Raw genomic sequence first — 19,688 nt, 5'->3', positions numbered from 1 at the left:
ACGTGCAGAAAAGCTTTTCTAAAATGACTTCCCTTCTCTTTTCTCCAAAGCAGCTGTTTAACTGTAAACCTAATGCGTGAGCTTCTTTAAGAGGATGTATGCATAAAGGGGGAAATTCTATAAATGACACCCTAATTGAGGACGCCTAACTGAATTCAGCATGGAACTTAATTGGTTTTTAATTGGTGTGGTAATTGACCACAGCATTAAAACCAATTTTAAAAATGTGAAACCAATTAAGTTTCACATAGAATAGCGCACAGCACCTAAATGAAAAATAGGCTAACTGAAAAATAGGCTTGGTTATGGGGAGAGAAAAGGCGTGGTTGACTTAGGCATCACTAATGGCTCCTTTTATGAAGCCACGTTAGCGACTTTTAATCATGCGCTAACCCCTGCGCTGGCCGAAAAACTACCGCCTGCTCAAGAGGAGGTGGTAGCGGCTAGCGCAGCCGGCGGTTTAGCGTGCCTGTTAAACCGCTAACGCGCCTTTGTAAAAAGAGCCCTAAGTGTCTATGTTAGGCACCGGTAAGTTATATCAGGAAAATCCTGACCAAAATTAATGGCACCTAGCAATGCCTAAGCCTGCTTAGGCGCTGCTAGGCATGATTCTATTAATGGCGCCACATGGTTGATTGACAACTATGCCGCGTGGCGCTTACAAGTTTGGCGCCGTTTATAGAATCAAATCCAAAGTGTATGTATAAAAATAGCCTAAATAAAGGATATTCCTAAGGGTGGGGGAGGAGGGGGCTTGCATATGAATATACTTAACATAAACATGTATAGTAACCTTCAAAATTTGTGTGCAGATGTAAATGCAAGTATCTAAATTTCCAAGGTTTATTTTCAGAACAAAAGTACAGACCTACGGTACTTTAATTCTGAAAATTCACCAAGGCTTACAGAGAGCCAAATCTATTCTGTAAAGGGAAAAGACCAAAATAAAATTAACATACATAAAAGTGCGGGAAACGGACAACGTACTCGCATGATGCAGGCATGTTTTGGTTTTATTTAAGCTGATTATTCCTTTTCATTTTGTTTTTCTAGAAAGAGACCAGAAGGTGGTTGCCACTTGCCAGCACCCCCTCCCTCTTCTCTGACATCATAGTAAAAGCTCTTAAATTTAGCACTCTTGATTTATTTTGTGGGATTTGCAAGAAACAGGTTTTAAAAATAAACACGTTAAACTTGACCCCCCCTCTTTTACTAAGGTGCACTAACCGTTTAGCGCGCGCTAAATGCTAACGCGTCCATAGACTAACGTGCACGCACTAGCATTTAGCGTGCGCTAAATCGATTAGCACGCGCTAATCGGTTAGCGCACCTTAGTAAAAGTAAGAACTTAACCATTAACTGATTAGTTTAAGTTCTGAGAAATGAATGTTGACACTTTCTCAACAAATATTTGTTCCTTCAGGTTTTCCTTGAGAAGTAAACAAGCTGTTTTTGTGGTTTTCCCCTTTAGGACAGTACGTGTATGGATGAAGAGAGATGGCGGGCAGTACTGGCCTAGTATATATCATTGTATGCCTTGTAAGTTTTTCTGGAAACCTTATATACTTTTAAGAGGTTTGGATATAAATACAATGCATTATTTTTATATGCGAGAAATGTGTTTTACTTGGACCATGTTTGCAGTGACACTTTGTTTCCATATTGGAACATTCCCACTAATTTACCCCCTCCTTTACAAAGCCATGCTAGCGTTATTAGCGCCGGCCGCTGCGGTAGCAGCTCTGACGCTCATAGAATTCCTATGAGCGTCTGCGCTGTTAGCGTGGCGTTGTAAAGGGAGAGGTTAGCTTGGTATAGTACTAGCTTTTTAAAAAATGCTTTTTCAGGCTGGAAGGGCCTGAATTGGGATATGAGGCCTTATGGAGGTGGAGGCCAAAAAGCAGGACGCAGAAATGGAGCTGTGTCTGAAAAATACAATCGCTCAATGCTAAGGCTAGTCCTGGCTTCAGATACTTGAAAAACATTATCCATTTAAACTGCTCTGTTCCTATTTGCCAGTCTGTGAAATAGAGCACTGTCCTGTATAAACTAAATACCTACAACAATTTTAAAATTTAGAGCCAAACTGCTGGGTTTTCCTAATTTTTGTTTACCCTTCAGATATTGGCATAATTTGCTTTTTTCTTTATAGCATATATAGTTCATCTTTCATGGGTGCTGACAGTGGCGTACCTAGCATATGTGACACCCGGGGCCCATCATTTTTTGGCACCCCCCCCCCATCTGTACAAAAAACATGATTTTTAGTAACAATCCACGCGTCACACATGAGTACCTAGGAAAAGGCAGCATCTTACATATGCAGTAAGCAGTACAACATCAATACACCCATTGTAAAACTAAACAAGCCAGACTAGTACAGATCAATCGTACACCATCAATCCTAACAGAAAACCATGTCTTTCGAACACACAGAACACAGAAAACACCTTTGCCTAGTATGGAATATGTCATTACAAACTAACCCCTCCCCCTTTTACAAAACTGTAGTGTGGATTTTAGCCACGGTGGTAACAGCTCTGACGTTCATAGAATTCTGGGCATCAGAGCTGCTACCACCACGGCTGGCGCTAAAAAACGCTCCACAGTTTTGTAAAAGGGGGGATAAAATAGAAATACATAGACAAAGGTTAAATTGAACCAGCAAGAAGCTGGACTCTGCATACAATGCAACATCACAGAAACAGTGACACATGTCTCCTAAAGCAATAAATAAATAGAAAATTTTTTTCTACCTTTGTCTTCTCTGGTTTCTGCTTTCCTCATCTTCTTGTTACTCTCTTCCTTCCATCCACTGTCTGCCATCTCTCTGCCCCTATATGGCATCTTCTCTCCTTCGATGCCCCTTCCAGAAACTGTATGCCTCCTCCTTCCATCTCTCCTTTCACCCCCATTGGTCTGGCATCTCTCTCCTCTCCTTCCCTCTCCCATACCTCTCTCCTGCAATCCCTTTCTTCCCTCATTTTCCTTTTCAATTTATTTTTTTGCATCCATCTAGATTACGTTCTTACTACCCTCTCATAAATTTCCTTTTTTACTGTCTACCTACAGCTCACCAACTCTTTCCTTCAGCCCCTCCAGTATTTCCCTAACTCAATCCTTTTACCCCCATCATGTGCCCTCCTTTTATTTATCCTCTCCTTCCATCATCTGCCCCTTCTCTCTCTTTCCCCCCACTTCCATCAGCATCTGCCCCCTTTCGCTCCCTACAACCCAATTCCATGCAGTATTGTTCCCCCTTATGTCTCTTTCCCTGCAATTCCATCAGCATCTGCCTTTCTCTCCCTCCACCACGCATCCATACTACCCTGACCCCCTTTGTCACCCTTCAGCATGATTCCCTACCACCCTGACCCCCCATTGTCACCCTTCAGCATGATTTCCTACCACCCTGACCCCCCCCCTTTGTCACCTTTCAGCAGCCCTCATCTTAGCAACTTTCTCAGCCAAATACAACTCGAGCCGCGAGGCTCGTCTTCTGTTCCTACCTGCCCTGCCGCGCACACATAGCCGACCGGAAGTCTTCCCCGATGTCGGCGCTGACGTCTGAGGGAGGGCTTAAGCAAAGCCTGCCCTCTGATATCAGCGCTGACATCGGGGAAGACTTCCGGTCGGCTAGGTGTGCGCAGCAGGGCAGGTAGGAACAGAAGACGAGGCTCGCGGCTCGAGTTGTATTTAACCCCGCGGGTCTCCCGTCGTCCCCGTTCAGCTCTGTCTTGTGCACCCCCTTGGGGCATGCACCCGGGGCACCCCCCCTAGGTACGCCACTGGGTGCTGATATATTTTCTTCAAGCCATTTTTTATTTCACTTCTGGCTTCTGTTCTTAGCTTGACAAGTCTTGTTTGTCTTTAAGATGTCTTTTATGTCATGTGGGTAGTAAAGATTTCTTTCAGGGGTAGCATCTACAAATGGGTTATTTTTGCACATAACAAAAAAGGATGACAACAAATATGCTAATAAAATATTTCTAAATAGGTTGTTATATTGTGGTCACTGACGGGCGTCACATTTAAAACCTTTTTTCTAAACCGTGAGGGGAGAAAGCCTTAAATTAACGTAGCAGCACGATTCAGTATTTCCACTTCAGCTGCTGTCATTTATCACAGCCCAAAAAAATTCCCACTCACTATAAACAGGATTTAAAAATGAAAAACTGCCAGTCAGGTACACAGACAAGGACTGATATTAAAAAAAAAAAATGGAAATTATCTCCAATCATCTAGCATGGTTTCTGCTTATACGTTGTTCCAAAGCTCACAGTTCCCAACAAGCGACTCTGTTTTGCCAATACAGTTAGCTGCTTCAGGGGAGAAACAAATCCAAAATATACCATGCACATATCCACTTATGGCAATCAGGAACATTAATTTGAGGCTTTTTTTTCTCCCTCACGGTTTAGAAACAAGGTTTTGAATTTGACACCTGTCAATGACCAGATAGTGAGGACAAATCTACAATAAGTGGATTTCTTGCTAGACCTCAAACACCCAAGGCACTACTTTTTAATTTTGTTCGTGCCCTTACTGGGGTGGTGTTTCGTCAATGGTCTTAGCAAATAGCATGTGCAATAAATCTTTTTGTTAGTTTTCAACAGGCTCTGCATAAATTATAAAGTACATACAGTGCTGTAAAAGTGCTGTATAGTGCTGTAAAGGAAAGGCACTTATCTTTGCGCCCGACGGCTGCCCAACCGTTTTACTTCTAGTTTCGTCAGGGATTATGCCTCCTTAGTTACAAGCACCAACATTTTTAGTTACAAAACCTCTTCTTTGAGCTGAAACCACCATAGTTCATAGCACCACACTCAGCCTCTATCGCCTGTTAAGCCAGGGTATGTAGAGTATCATCTCGGTCTTTCAGATGTATGGCTAACACTAGCCGTGGTTCTTGCATTGTGCCAAAGAGATTCTCTCTGGAGTTCATAAGATGTTACATGTAGAGGCAATTTATCCGGGTGTGCTTATCCACAGCAGAAACAGATGACATTTGAACTGTGCTCAATAAACACAGAGCCCTACAGTTCAAGGAATAGCACAGAAATCACATGGACAGGTCCTGATGAGAAGATGGAGCTGCTATGCAATCTGATTGCAGAAAGTTAGGTTGAATGGGCCCTGGGAGAGAGGGAGCAAGGTATAAGCTGGATGGGAATATTAAGGGGGGGAGCGGAACAGGACAGAAGCTGGATGGAATTTGGGGATGTGGAGAGTAGAGCAGTAGCTGAATGTGATGGCTGGTGGAGGGAGGGTCAGGAGAGGGAACAGTGCAGAAGCTGGCTATGATTGAGGGATAAGGAAGTAGATGGATGTGACTAGGAGTGGTAGTGGGGAGCACAGCAGAAGCTGAATATGACTAAGAGGGGAAGGGGAATAGGACAAACTGGATGTTATTAGGGAATATTTTCTCCTCTTGCTAGCTTTTGTTCCTCCAGCTTTCTTTTTTAAGCTTTTGCCCCTCCCCCTAAATATTTTAGTTATTTTTTCACAGCTTTACTCCCCCAGCCCCCCAAATATTTTCTCCTCTACTTTTTCCTGCCTCAGTACTCTGGAATATTATTTACTTTCAACACTCTACCTTCCTGGCCCAGCCCCTCCCCTCCTCAGTGGTCCAATATATGTAAATTCTCCTTTTTCTTCCTACCCCAATGGTCCAACATATCTCCTTATCCCTTCCCTTTCTTCCTAATGTTCCAACAAACCTTCTTCTCCTTCTTTCCTTCCTAATGGTCCAGCATTTCTCTTTCCTCCCACCCTCTAGCAAATTTCCTCTCTCCCTTCCCACCATGATCCTACATCTCTGCTCCCTGTTACCTCTAGAGCTGACAAACTGGCATCTCTTTTGGCCTTTCAGAACTTGGACTTGGACCTGACCTCTACCCCGGTTGAAAAAGTTTTTTTAAAAATTCTTGGCGCTTCCTCTCCGTTGCAAAGACACCGATGCCCTTCCTGCAACCCAGCGATCCAGCTTCTCCCTTGTCCTCTCAAGCCTCTGCCCCTGGATGTACCTTTTTGAAAGTATTTTTAATGCTTTGAGCTGCAGCCGGCAGCCTAACAGCGATGCATGTGCATTGTTGGCTCCCTCCCTACAGCCTTTACTCTGACAACTTCCTGTTTCTGCATAGGTGGGAGCTGTCAAAGTGAAGGCAGTGGGAAGGGCGTCAACAACTCATATGCATTGTCACTGTGCTGCCAGCTACTGGCTGCCCCGCCAAGCATTAAAAATAGTTTCAAAAAGGTACATCCAGAGGCAGGGGTTTCAGTGGACAAGGAAGAAACTGGATCGCTGGGGAGTGGGAGGTTGTTCCATGTCTCTGCAATTGGAAAAGATCCAAATCCAGACTTTATTTTCCTCTGCCTCTAAGGGATCTGGGCCAGGTGGTATAGACTAGTGAGGCCACAGACCTGGGCATTTGGTGCCCTTTTTCATTGGTGCCCTTAGCTAGAGCCTCATCTGGTCCATAGGTTAAGCCAGGCCTGGGCTGAGGAGGGATCGGAGCAGAGCAGAAATTGATGAAGACTAAAAAGGCAGAAAGAGAACAAAGCAGAAGAAAAATTGCAAGAACTGGGTAGTTAAATGTGTGTTAAGAATAGAACAGGAAATTATAGATAGTGAGGAAGAGCTCGCAATGGATTACAGGTTAAACATACAAAGTAATATGAGATAGAAAAATGGCCTGGAGGCAAAGAAAGAAAGGAGAAACAGGGTTGGAGCTGGGGCTGGTGAGGAGATTAGGAGGGTGAGGGTGTGTACAAAGGATAGAAGTGGTGAAAAAGAGGAAATGGAAACTGGGAAGAAGAGAGACAGAGAGGACAATGGGAGTCTTGCAGGGTGGATGAGAGGGAGATGATGGGTAAAGTCAAAAAGGAGTGGATATAAAAGCAAAGAAGAGAAAGGTGGGGGAGGAGAAGAAACATAAGGATCAGTGCCAGACAGATATAAAGATGAAAGGGAAGCAGACAAAGAGAGTCTCTTTCACATTGGCCTTTTCCACTTCTAATACGTGGAAAGTGGAAGAAATACTGGGAGCAACCCAATTTGTAAAAATGAAATACTTGGACAACAAAGGTAGACAATAAAAAATATATTTTTTAAATTTAATACTTTTTAAAGATTGAAATTTGTCCACTTTAGAAATTTACATCTTTTCAATGTTTGTACTGTTGTTAGCATTTTTTTCTCTTTTACCAGTATTTTATTGCTTATAGAGTCTGGCTTTCTTGGGAGTCTCCATTCTCAGCTTTTGTCTGCATCAGTTTTTGTTGTGGTTCTCCTATTTTGTATCAAGTAAGGGTCTGTCCATGTTCTGCATGTGTAACTGAGGTGAAGGATTCCTCCAACATGTAATGTCTGTGTATGAATCTGGAGCCATCTTAATGTGCAAGGAGACGCATTTTACGAGTCCCATGTTAGATTGGTCGCACCCTGAGGCAGCAGAATTGTGAAACGCCGGCCACTGTTGGTGTGCCGATCGTCAGTCGGAGATAAGTTACAAATTTTCTTCTCCTGATCATATTGAGCTTTTATTGCACCGTGCAGAGCTTTTCATATTCCAGGGGAGGTTTTTTATGCCAATGAGGTTATTGCCTGAACACCTTGAACCACCACTGTGGAGTGGGAGGGTCCGTTTCTGAGGCTTTTCCCTCCCCTGGGTTTATTATTATTGGCCTTTGCTATAGCTTTCTTCTTTACTTTGCACTGTCTATGTGAAAGTGTCATACATTATTATGTATTATGTATGAATTTGTAATAGTCCAGCTTGTTCTAGGGTTCCGGTAGAAGATACGGTATATTGGTACTCTAAGGCCGTGTAATATTTATAGCATAGTCTTTTCATTGGTGGGTAAGGGCTGTTATGGTGCGATAAGCTTCTTGTGTGTTATTTTGCAAAGTGTCTGGCCCTTATCGAAAGCAGGCTCTGAGGCAAGGGCTACCAAGGCGGCCTTTATCATCCAAAATAAAAATGTTCGGCACTAGTGGTTTCCACAACCTGTAGTCGCCACACAGCTGTCTGCCTTAAACAAAGCATCTGGCAGTGGAAGGATCGTGTGCTGTTCCTGAGGTGATAAATCACAGTTTGATTATGCATGTTTTAAGGGATATAGCTCCATTATTGGGGAATATTGGGTCTGATACAAAAATAGAGGTGCAGAGCTTATACTGAGATTCTTTCCAATCCTGGCAAGAAGCCAGACTTCACATCCTCAAAGAAGAATTTGTTGAATGATGGGGGATATCAGTTATAACTCCGTTTGTCTACTGCCTACACTTATGGCTCCCAGGTGAAAGTGCCTCTCAAATTCCACCATAGATATTTGAAAGATGAGACCCCTTTGTTTGACCATCACAGGTTCCGAGACCTGCAATGTGTATTACCTGATGACATTGTATTGCATGCTTTAAATAAGTCACTCTCACTGCGCACTTATATGATGTATTGGGAACTGCATTATAAATTGTTGTCCCGTCTTCACTTTTCACCTAAGAGGGCACATTTTGGCGAAGTTTCGCCTGACCATGGACTGTCCTAGATGTGGCAGTACTGAAGCGGGTTTGGGCCCCATGTTTTGGACCTGTCCTCACGTTTGTGCATTTTGGGACCAAGTCTTGACATTTGCTGAGTCCATTTGGAAAATTACAATTCATCGCTCACCTACCTTGCTGTTCGACCTGCATTCTTCTCACCACCTTCGACAAAAAGGTATGAGTGCCTTTCTTAAATGGTTAATCTTGGGAGCCCTAAGGTGTATTCTCCTGCGATGGCTGGACTCTGATGCCTCTGCTATTCCACTTGGGCGGACTCAGACATTTCCTCAGTGCGTGGTGCTTGCTTTTAAATCATGTCCCCCCTTTCTCTACGTTCCTCGAGCGAGTATTGCAGCTATACTCGCTCGAGGAACGTAGAGAGAGGGGGGACATGATTGAGACGTTTAAATATATCACGGGCCGCATCGAGGTGGAAGACGATATCTTCTTTCTTAAAGGACCTTCGACCACAAGAGGCCATCCGCTGAAAATCAAAGGTGGGCAATTTCATGGCGACGCCAGGAAGCATTTCTTCACCAAAAGGGTGGTTGATCATTGGAATGAACTTCCACTGCAGGTGGTTAACGCCAGCAGCGTGCTAGATTTTAAAAAGAAATGGGATATGCATGTGGGATCTCTAGCGGGGTGAAGTCTGAGGGTGGGTCATTAGCGTGGTCAGACTTGATGGGCTATAGCCCTTTTCTGCCGTCATATTCTATGTTTCTATGTTTACCCCTTATTTAATTTTCGGTCATTCTCTTTTCATTTTATCACTCTGGGATGGGGGACCTTGGGTGGGATTTTTGTTTGTTTGTTTTTTAGGAGGGGGAGAATGTTTATAGTATGATCCTTTAAAAGCTGAGCTACATGCTGTTTTTTTTTGTTTTCTGCTGTATTTCCTGTACTTATGACTCAATAAAAATTATTTGATCATAACTGTGTTTTGTGTTTTTACCAGGTAACTCGTACTAGCTGGGGGTGGGTGGGGAGGATTTCATTATGTGTAGAAGGCCATGGTGTCTCATGTTATTAATTTAAAAGTGTGAGGGGGGGGGGAGAAGAGAAAAGGAGTATGGTGTGCAGAAATGTCATTTTGACTTTCTGTCTAGAGGTGTCACTGTTGGTTAGTGTAGTACAGGGGTGCCCAAAAGGTAGATTGCGATTGACCAGTAGATCACAAGGGCAATGCGAGTCGATCGCAGAGCCCATCCCAGGCTCCGCGATAGACTCGCATTGCCTTTGCATTCTCCCTGCTTCCACGACACTGCAAAAGCCAGGCGCGTGCAGCCACTGCACAAGCGCCGGACCCACAAGGCTCCTTCCCCCAATGTCAATTCTGACGTCGGAGAAGAAGTTCTGGGCCAATCACTGCCTGACTGACCCGTAATTTACTCTCAGACGTCAGAAATGATGTCAGGGGAGGAGGCTTGTGGGCCTGGTGCTTGTGCAGTAGCTGCACGCACCTGGCTTTTGCGACGTCGGGGAAGCAGGGAGAAATTGTCGTCGTCGACAGCAGTGGCTGGGGGAGGGGGGTCAGGGAAAGAGAAAGAAAGAGGTGGCTTGGGGGGCAGGGAGAGAGAGAAAAAGAAAGACACAGAGCTTCATGTTTCCTGGAACTAAACAGGCTGTTGTTTCTCCAATGACCAACTAACAGTGATGCCTTCTCTGGAGAGAGACAAAGAAGATAGAAAGAAAGAAAGAAGAGGGGCAGAGAGAAATAAATGGGAGGAGGGGGCAGGGAGAGCAGAAGAAAAATTTGGGAAAGGGAATGGAGTGTGTCGGGTGGCAGGGGGCAGGCAGAGAGAGAGGAAGAAAAAGTTGGATTCATGGAGGTACAGAGAGAGATGCTGGTTGGGGAATGGAATGTGGTCTGGAGGAGAGGAAGCATGCAGGAGGCAGAAAGAAGGGAAGAAATATTGGATGCACAGTCAGAAGGGAAGTGCAACCAGAGACTCATGAAATCACCAGACAACAAAGGTAGGAAAAATGATTTTATTTTCAATTTAGTGACCAAAATGTGTCCGTTTTGAGAATTTATATCTGTTGTCTATATTTTGTACTGTGGCCCCCTTTTACCATACCACAATAGTGTGTTTTAGCCCAGGAAGCCTATGAGCGTCAGGAGAATCGCAGGGCATTTAGTATAGCTCCCTGCGCTAAAAACCGCTATCGTGATTTAGTTACAGGGGAGGGGGTATATTTGTCTATTTTTGTATAGTTGTTACTGAGGTGACTTTGCATATTTTAAAGTCACCTGCCTTGATCTCTTTGAAAAAAAACCCCGAATATAAACTATAATATTTTCTCTGTGTACGGTGTGCTTTGTGTTTTTTAAAAAATTTTATTGATGGTAGATCATTTTGACTTGGTCATTTTAAAAGTAGCTCGCAAGCCAAAAAAGTGTGGGCTGAAAACCTGAGGAACTGGATTTGATTCCTGCTGTAGCTCCTTGTGATCCTGAGCAAGTTACTTAACCCTCCATTACCCCAGGTACAAAACTTTAGAATGTGAGCCCACAAAGCACAAAGTACCTGCATATGATAAATAGTAAATCAATTTAGTTGTACCACAGATAGGCAGAATATTGAATCTATGACCCTTTACCTTACCTCTACAAGCAACACTGTTATAGTTTTTCTTTCTCCACTATTTACAGTTCCCTGGCCCTCAACTTTTTATCTGTCAGAATGGGAATAGGGGTGGGGTGGGGCTCCTTTAAGAGAGGAGGACTTTGATGGGATTTTACCTTTAAAAGAGCTGTGTGAAGAAGCTATGTATGAATAGCAGCCAGGATTGTGTAAAATAACTAGTTATACAGTAAGTCATTTTGGTACAGTAAGTCATTTTGGTACAATCCATATTCAAACCATGAATAAAGTAGAGAAAGATGTATAACACTTACCGCACTCTTGCATTGGATTTTTGATACTAGGACAGGATTAACAAGTCCTAGGTCAGTGATTCCCAAACATGTCCTATGGAATTCCCAGTTGGTCAGGCTTTCAGAATATCCACAGGGAATGAGAGCAATAGAAGGACATAGATATGTTACTGTAGAGCAGAGTTGGGAGATTTTGTGGTTATTTGTACAGTGTCTGAAGCCCTTTTTATAGACGGATCTGTCTTGACGTTCCTGCTTGGTTTTCTCATGCACAGTTACCTGTGTAAAAAGTCATGTATGCGAGTACAGTTTATTTATTTCATCTTTTGGCCACAGGCTAGAAATAGCCTCTGTTGGACCTCAATAATGAGGTTATAATTGAGTTTTCAGATGTTTCATAGGAATATCAAAACATTCCTGTTTAAGGGGGAAGAGTGTGGCGCAGTGGTTAAAGCTACAGCCTCAGCACCCTGAGGTTGTGGGCTCAAACCCATGCTACTCCTTGTGACCCTGGGTAAGTCGCTTAATCCCCCCATTTTCCCAGGTACAGAATACAGTACCTGAATAAATTCATGTAAACTGTTCTGAGCTCCCCTTGGAGAATGGTATAGAAAATGGAATAAATAAAATTGGTTTTATTATACTGACATTTGTTGTTACTGAGGATATATTGTTGTAGACTTTATAATTCCTATATTTGCCCAGCTTTTTAGATATATTGTGAGCCCCAAAACTGGTCAAGGCAGGTCAGGATGATCCAGGGTGGGCATAGACAGCAATTCTAGTATGGCCAGTGCCAGACAGCCTCCTATATATATTATATGTTGTTATTACTTATTTTTAGTTTATCAGGTCCTTCAGGACAGATAGGGTAGTTTTTCTCAAGTACCTAATTTCATTTTAATTTGATACATTGTAAACTGTTTAGGTCAGTAAAATGCCGGAGCGGTATATCAAATCTTAAATAAACATATATCACATGTCATATGCTACGAGTGCAGGTGCTGTGTAACTATTGAGGAAATGTAGAGCTTTTATGGTTGAAATTGGAGAGTAAAATGTTACTAAGAACATAAGAATATAAGAATTGCCGCTGCTGGGTCAGACCAGTGGTCCATCATGCCCAGCAGTCTGCTCACGCAGCGGCCCTTAGGTCAAAGGCCAGTGCCCTAACTGAGTCTAGCCTTACCTGCGTACGTTCAGGTTTAGCAGGAACTTGTCTAACTTTGTCTTGAATCCCTGGAGGGTGTTTTCCCCTATAACAGCCTCCAGAAGAGCGTTCCAGTTTTCTACCACCCTCTGGGTGAAGAAGAACGTCCTTATATTTGTACAGAATCTATCCCCTTTTAACTTTAGTGATTGCCCTCTCGTTCTCTCTACCTTGGAGAGGATGAACAACCTGTCTTTATCTACTAAGTCTATTCCCTTCATTATCTTGAATGTTTTGATCATGTCCCCTCTGTCTCCTCTTTTCAAGGGAGAAGAGGCCCAGTTTCTCTAATCTCTCACCGTACGGCAACTCCTCCAGCCCCTCTCCGATAACAGCCCCCAGTGCCTCCGATGACCCCTTCCTTACCTTACTTAGATGGCTGGCCAGAGGGATGCCTACTCCCTCTGGCCAGCAGGCCCGCCTCTTTAAAATGGCAGGCCTTCCTCTCCCTGGTGCATCATGGGATGCATTTGGGAGGAGCCTAAGGTTCTGATTGGTCCAGATGCTTAAGGCCTCACCCAAAGGGCAGGCCTTAAACAACCTGGGTCAATCAGAGCCTCAGTTGCCTCCCTGGTGCATCCCAAGATGAAAAAGGGGAAGAACTGAGAATTGAAGGCAGGGGGCTTAGATGTAGTTTAGAAGCCAGAGAGAGAGAAGAATGGGAGGAACAAGCAAGAGGTTGAGAGAAAGTGATGTGGGTATAGAGAGGACTAGTACTGAGGTTAAGAGAATGAGGCCTAGATTCACTAAACTTACCGTTCGTGTACCGATGGTTGTGCGATCGTTTCCCGACCCGATTCACTAAACAGCTGTGCGATCAATCTCTGATTCGATCTGCACATGCAAATGAGGGGAAATTGCCTACATAAATAGGAAGGCAATGATTCACTAAACAGAAGAAGGAACACTGATTGGGCTTGCCAATCCAAAAAGAAGCAACTACTGAGGATCAGTCGCTCATGTCCTTGCCAACTGTCCTGCTCTCTGCTGCCCTGAAATCCCAGCATCAAAAATAAAACATCTCCCTTGTGTAAAAAGCACAGTGCGAGCCCATGGTTTTAACCCGCGGGTTTAAAGCGGGGCGGCACTATGGCGCGTTCCGTTCCGTGTTCTGTAGTCTGGCTGCAAAGCATGTGCTGTTCCATTGAAATTATTCCTGAAGTCCACTCCTGGGGCCAGCGAGTGCAGCCACCCCTCCCCCTTTAGTTTTGACCTCAAGCTTGTGCGGAGAGCAAGCACATGCGCGTATCACATCTACAGGCAAAGAGGATGGTCTGCACATGTGTCTGGATCGCTCTGCAGCGATCCATGGGGTCACTGTGGGGCGTGCATCCAATCACTTAATTTGCATGAGGACTCTTTAGTGAATCGGTCGCCCGGCAAGACTCGGCCACGGATTGCCCAGATCGGTGAATTTAGTGAATCTAGGCCTGAGAGGGGAGATAACTTTTTTCTGTTTCCATAGCAAGATTGAGTTGGGCAGAAATGAGTGATGTCACCAGAGTGGTATAAAGTTCTGAGCGTGTTGCAGCCCTTCTTACCTGCAACGGTCTTCTCAGCTTTTTCGAGGTGGGGAGGGGTTCCTACTCTGCTCTGCTCTGCGAAAACAAAGCTCTTTTTGAGAAGTGTTTACTGTCTTGTGATGCTGTTTTTTGTCTTTTTTTCTTAAATTAAAGAAAGGTTATATAACTTAGTCATGTCGCTAAAGTCTATGTTCTAGACATCACCTGCTCTTCTTTTCTGAGCCACTTAACTCAATCTTCCCTGCCCCTTATCCACAGTGTAGAGTCTATTAAGGTCCTTGGGGTTCACTTAGCTAATTCCCTTTCTCTTAACCCCCCCTTCTCTTAACCCCCTTTCTGACATCAGAGGAGGGGCGGGACCATGACGGAGGAAACGGCACTGAAGCAGTGCAAAGATCACTGGCATCGCAATCTTGCTGTAGGCTACTTCGATATGGTAAATGGTGCGTGGAGGGGGGTGAGCAGTTTTTTGGGGTGGGGAGTGGGGCAGGCAGGCCTTCAGGGGGGATGCAAGCCTTCAAGGGGGGGGACAGGCCTTCAAGGGGGACAGGCAGGCAGGCCTTCAAGGGGGGGGACAGGCCTTCAGTGGAGGGGCAGGCCTTCAATGGGGGACAGGCCTTCAGGGGAGGGGGGCCCTAGTGTAGAAGTACACGGAGGGAAGAGGGGATTCAAAGAGACGTGCATGGGGGGTAACTAATTTCTTCAGCTAAATAATTCAATCTACCTCAACCAGACATAGGAGAACTCACGCACCATTCATATACCCTCCAACCAAAAACATCAAAAGAAAAAAACTGTTCGACAACCTCCTAGCCATTCAAGTTGCAACACTCGACCCCCCCAATTCTACAACCTATTGACCTCGACCACAGACTACAAAAAAAAAAATAAAAACCCTTCTATTCAAAAAACACATAAAACCGAACTAACACAATCAGAACTGTCCCAAGCATCACCTGCAACTTCTCCATATGTACTTCTGATGTCATGACAATTCAGACATAATTTATGTTATGTTATGTTTGGAATATAAGAAAATTTTCACTGCCTGTTTCTATTCTGACCATTTATTCTGTTTCATGGTTATTACAAAAAATATTTTTTTACATGGGGGGGTGTCAGTTTGGTGCTGGATATTTCCTGTCCTAGAATCTTTCTCTTGGCCTTTGTCATCATAAAATTAGATTATAATTTCTTATCAAGGTATACCTCTTTCTCAAATCTGTGGACTTCAGATTGTCCAAAACACTGCTATCAAACGGTTAAGTAAAATAAGACATGATCATATGACATCTCTGCTTATCTCAGAACACTAGCTCCCTGTTTCCTCTCACATCTACTTTAAATACTGATCATTGTTCATCAGATTTTGTACTCTGGTCTTCCATCATTTCTGTCAAACCTTCTTGTCTCTTATTCACCTCACTGAGCCCTTTGTTCCTCTCAATGGCACTTAACCATCATTCCCTCCTTTTGCCATACAGCTTGACTCTTTACGAGACACTTTAGTGTCTGCACCCACTCTATGGTATGCCATCCCTCTTTCAATTAAGACTGCCTTAAAGCACACTTATTTTCTCAAGCTTTTCCACAACCTTAGTTTCATTTTCATGAGAATGTAGCCTATTATACAGTGCTTTCTCCTTTTGTTCTCTCCTGATTCCCTTTTAATAGATTGCTTACCTTCATGTATCTCCCCTTTCCTCTGAGTTTATTATTTCTCTCTTTTCCCCTTAATTACTTTTTGAAATCGTAAACCATATATATGTCTTTGTACTTATTAGTGAAAAGCTAGGCACTAATTGTAATCAATTTGAATGAAGAATATTCTCATGTAACAGCCAGCTTCAGTAAGATGTTATCTCACTGATTTACCAAACTTCATTCTGTATGATTTCACAGTATTTTAAGGTCCTCAGCGGGCCACCACACACTCAAACCATCTCATTGTGTGGGGCTTTATGCTCCCATTCGTCATTGGACCCATCTATATTTTTTGTGTGCATATGTCGCAAATATTAATTTTTAAGAAATTTTTTTGTATAAATACATATATGCTAAAAGTACTTAGCTTGTGGATTCGACGCTAATCGGGAGGGTAGAAACATCAATCACCCAACATGTTTCGCCCATGCAACTCAAGGGGTATAGATAGGTGTAGAGGTAGGTTATAGGGTTAGGTGTAGAGGTAGGTTATAGGGTTAGGTGTAGAGGTAGGTTATAGGGTTAGGTGTAGAGGTAGGTTATAGGGTTAGGTGTAGAGGTAGGTTATAGGGTTAGGTGTAGAGGTAGGTTATAGGGTTAGGTGTTGAGGTAGGTTATAGGGATAGGAGTAGAGATAGGTTATAGAGCTAGTCAGGGACCACTGCTCAGGCAATAGGTCTGATGGGCCGCCGCGGGAGCGGACCGCTGGGCGAGATGGACCTCTGGTCTGCCTCAGCGGAGGCAACTTCTTATGTAATAATACAAATCATATAACCTTATCTCCCTTCCTTTCCACCCTTTCATAACAAATATTTAATATCCTATATAGAAGATGATACACTAAAATTCCCCCCTCCCTGAATATTGAACTTATAAATTTAAGGGAAAAATGGCATCTATTCATTACAATATTTTGTTAACGACTCCCACACATCTTGAAATTTCCTGAAATACCTCTGCTGTGTAGCTATTACTCTTTCCATTTTATATATATATGACACAGTGAGTTCCACCAAAAATTATAATTCAGTCTACTCCAGTTCTTCCAGTTATAAGTAATTTGTTGTATGGCAATCCCTGTTGTTATAAGCAAAAGCTTATTATTATTAGAAGATATCTGACTCTTTGCCCTCATTGACATGCCAAATAATATAGTATCATAGGTCAATGCCACCGGGTTATCTAATAAACAATTAATTTGGTCGCAAATTGATTTCCAAAAAGCCATAATAAATGGACAATAGAATAATAAATGATCTAAAGTCCCTGCTTCGAGATGACAATGTCAACATCTATTAGACTTAGAGCTATCTAATTTTTGTAACCGAACAGGGGTCCATAATGCTCTATGTAACAGAAAAACCCAAGTTAAAAAAAAAAAAAAATTGAATCCTGAGGTCTTTTGAAGTTTTTTTTTGTTTTGTTTTAGTTCAAAGAATCTTTAGGCTGCAATCTTTAGGCTTCTAAGAAAAAAAACCTGAAATGCACTTAAAGATCAGAAAAAGAAGACACCATTCATCTACCCTTTCCCTTCTAGAGTTTGTCTACAGAGACCAGTACGTTCTCATTTTAGAAAGTAGAAAGGTCTTTCGGTGGTCTGAATTGCACAAAGAGGCTTTCATTAAAGAATCCCTAATCTAAATTACCATTTCTGTATAACGTGTGTTCACAACTCGGGGCATGGGCTAGACACAGAGCTTCTGCATAGATCTCGGGTTTTTTTTAATGGGACAGAATGAAGCATTTTGTGTGCAAAGAGCCTCTTTGTGCCTGCTCTTTTCAAGAGAGAACATGTAGAACATAATTAAGAGTTTGGCTGGATTGGCAGCTGCATTCTAGAAATATAGGCGATTTGAGAATATAGAGCTGTATTTCATATGTATGAAATAGTCGGGGTTATAAGTGTTTAAAAGTTTACATTATGGATGCTTAGGGCCTGATTTTCTAATGGATCTGTTTTAACCCTGTTTATAATGCAGACATTGACAGCCTTGTACTTTTGATAAAATAGACTCCCAGAACCAGCCCCTGAAGCACACAGATAATGACTCGCACTTATGCTCTGAAATAAGTGTGTATTTCTAAATTATTATGTGCATACAGTGCAACTCTGCCCAAACTATGTCACTAAGAATGCTTCAGCATACATATAGGTATGTCCTATCTTGTCATGGTGCTTATTTAAATGTATATATACTGCTGCAGTTTTGTAAAAGGCCTCTACTCTATGTAAGGTTTTACCTGTGGGGAAAAAACTTTTGTAAAATGACTCCTCACAGTGCATATTTTCACTTGGTATAAGAATAGGCATTTCTGGGACTGAGGTTGGTAACACAGCTATGATGCTGTGTCACCAATTTGTGTGGTAATTGCTTGTTTGAAAGGGGCTATACAACAGGCAGAGAATGGGCAGGTTAAAAGTGTGGAGAGTTCCCTGCATGTAGAGCAAGGTAAATTAATGGCCTTAAAGCTATAGCTATAGCTCCACATTTCTTTTCCCCACTACACACACACGCAACTTGGAATCAAAATGGCACCTCTGGCTCCTATTGGTAGTTTCATGTTACTACCACTAAGATCCAAGATGACAAATAAGAGCAATCTTATACTCCATTAGACACCAGGGAAATTCCTGAAAAGAGTGTGTGTGGGGGAGGAGGGAAGTAGTTGGAGGAGATGGGGGGTTGGTAGGTGGTGATGGAGGTGTGTTAGGAAGGGTAGCAGATGGTATCTGGAGTATAGGAGTAGCCTAGTGGTTAGAAAGTAGTCTGTAAACCAGAGAATCCAAAGTTTGAATCCCACTGACCCACTCCGTGTGGCTTTGGACAAGTCACTTATCGCCCCATTTCCTCAGCCACAAATTTAAATTATAAACCCTCTAGGGACATGGAAATACATTCAGATATAGTAGGTAATTTACCTTGAACTACCATGGGCAAGGCATAAGCTAAATACTATAAATAAAGCATGTGAAAATGTCAAGGGGGGGGTTTGACTGAGGTGCAGGGGCTACAGTAAATGCATTGTAGATAATGCACATGTACTAACATGGGGTAGATGGCTGGATATACCACACCAACAACAATTATCACACAATTATCGGTCTTTCTATGTATTAATTTTGCATTTATTTAACATGCAATAATTTACTACATTATAGTCAACAAGCCCCCTAAGACAAATTATTTGCATCTCTTTCAGAACATATGTAAATGCTTGTATGTTCTTTCCAGGGGATGATTTTATGAAGAGATGTGGGTGCATGTGTTGCCTTTATAAAATGGATGCAACTTACTCCGTGCGTCTTACTTACCTACATACCTCATTATAAAATTACCATACCTGTCTTCGAGAACTATACGGGTCATGATTTTTTTTAAAAATTTTTTGTTGATTTCATCAACATCTTCATTTTTTTCAGCTCCATGTTCATGCATGTCTTTTAACCCGGAAACAAGAAGGCTGTCCATAGGTCTAGACAATGGTACAATCTCAGTAAGTACACTATTCATAAGATTCTATTGAAATAATTTCCATCTGAAGTGTGTACGGTTTTGTGAATATTTTTTTTAGCATGACTCGCAGACCAGACCTGGGAATGATAGAATAGGTGGTCTTTATAGAGACACAAACCAAAGATAGTAAAACCACCACCCACAATATATGTAAATACTCCTAATCTTTTATTAAGAACATAAGAACATAAGCAGTGCCTCCGCCGGGTCAGACCATAGGTCCATCCTGCCCGGCAGTCCGCTCCCGCGGCGGCCCAGACTGGTCACGACCTGTCTGTATCATCAGAAGAGGCTCCCTTGCCACCTTGGT

The 19,688-nt window shown here is 42.8% G+C and overlaps 1 protein-coding gene across 1 annotated transcript in view; it reads left to right on the top strand.

Moving 5' to 3' along the window:
* WDFY2 (WD repeat and FYVE domain containing 2) overlaps nucleotides 1-19,688 on the top strand; it is a 185,353-nt gene that overhangs the window by 86,354 nt on the left and 79,311 nt on the right. Inside the window, exons 2-3 of the mRNA XM_033950251.1 lie at nucleotides 1,472-1,539; nucleotides 19,285-19,358. Of these exons, the coding sequence (XP_033806142.1) occupies nucleotides 1,472-1,539; nucleotides 19,285-19,358 (142 nt within the window). The remainder of the gene's footprint in view (nucleotides 1-1,471; nucleotides 1,540-19,284; nucleotides 19,359-19,688) is intronic.

Source organism: Geotrypetes seraphini, chromosome 6 (genome assembly GCF_902459505.1).
Source record: "Geotrypetes seraphini chromosome 6, aGeoSer1.1, whole genome shotgun sequence".
Taxonomy (NCBI): domain Eukaryota; kingdom Metazoa; phylum Chordata; class Amphibia; order Gymnophiona; family Dermophiidae; genus Geotrypetes; species Geotrypetes seraphini.
This window is presented reverse-complemented; position numbering and strand designations above follow the sequence as displayed.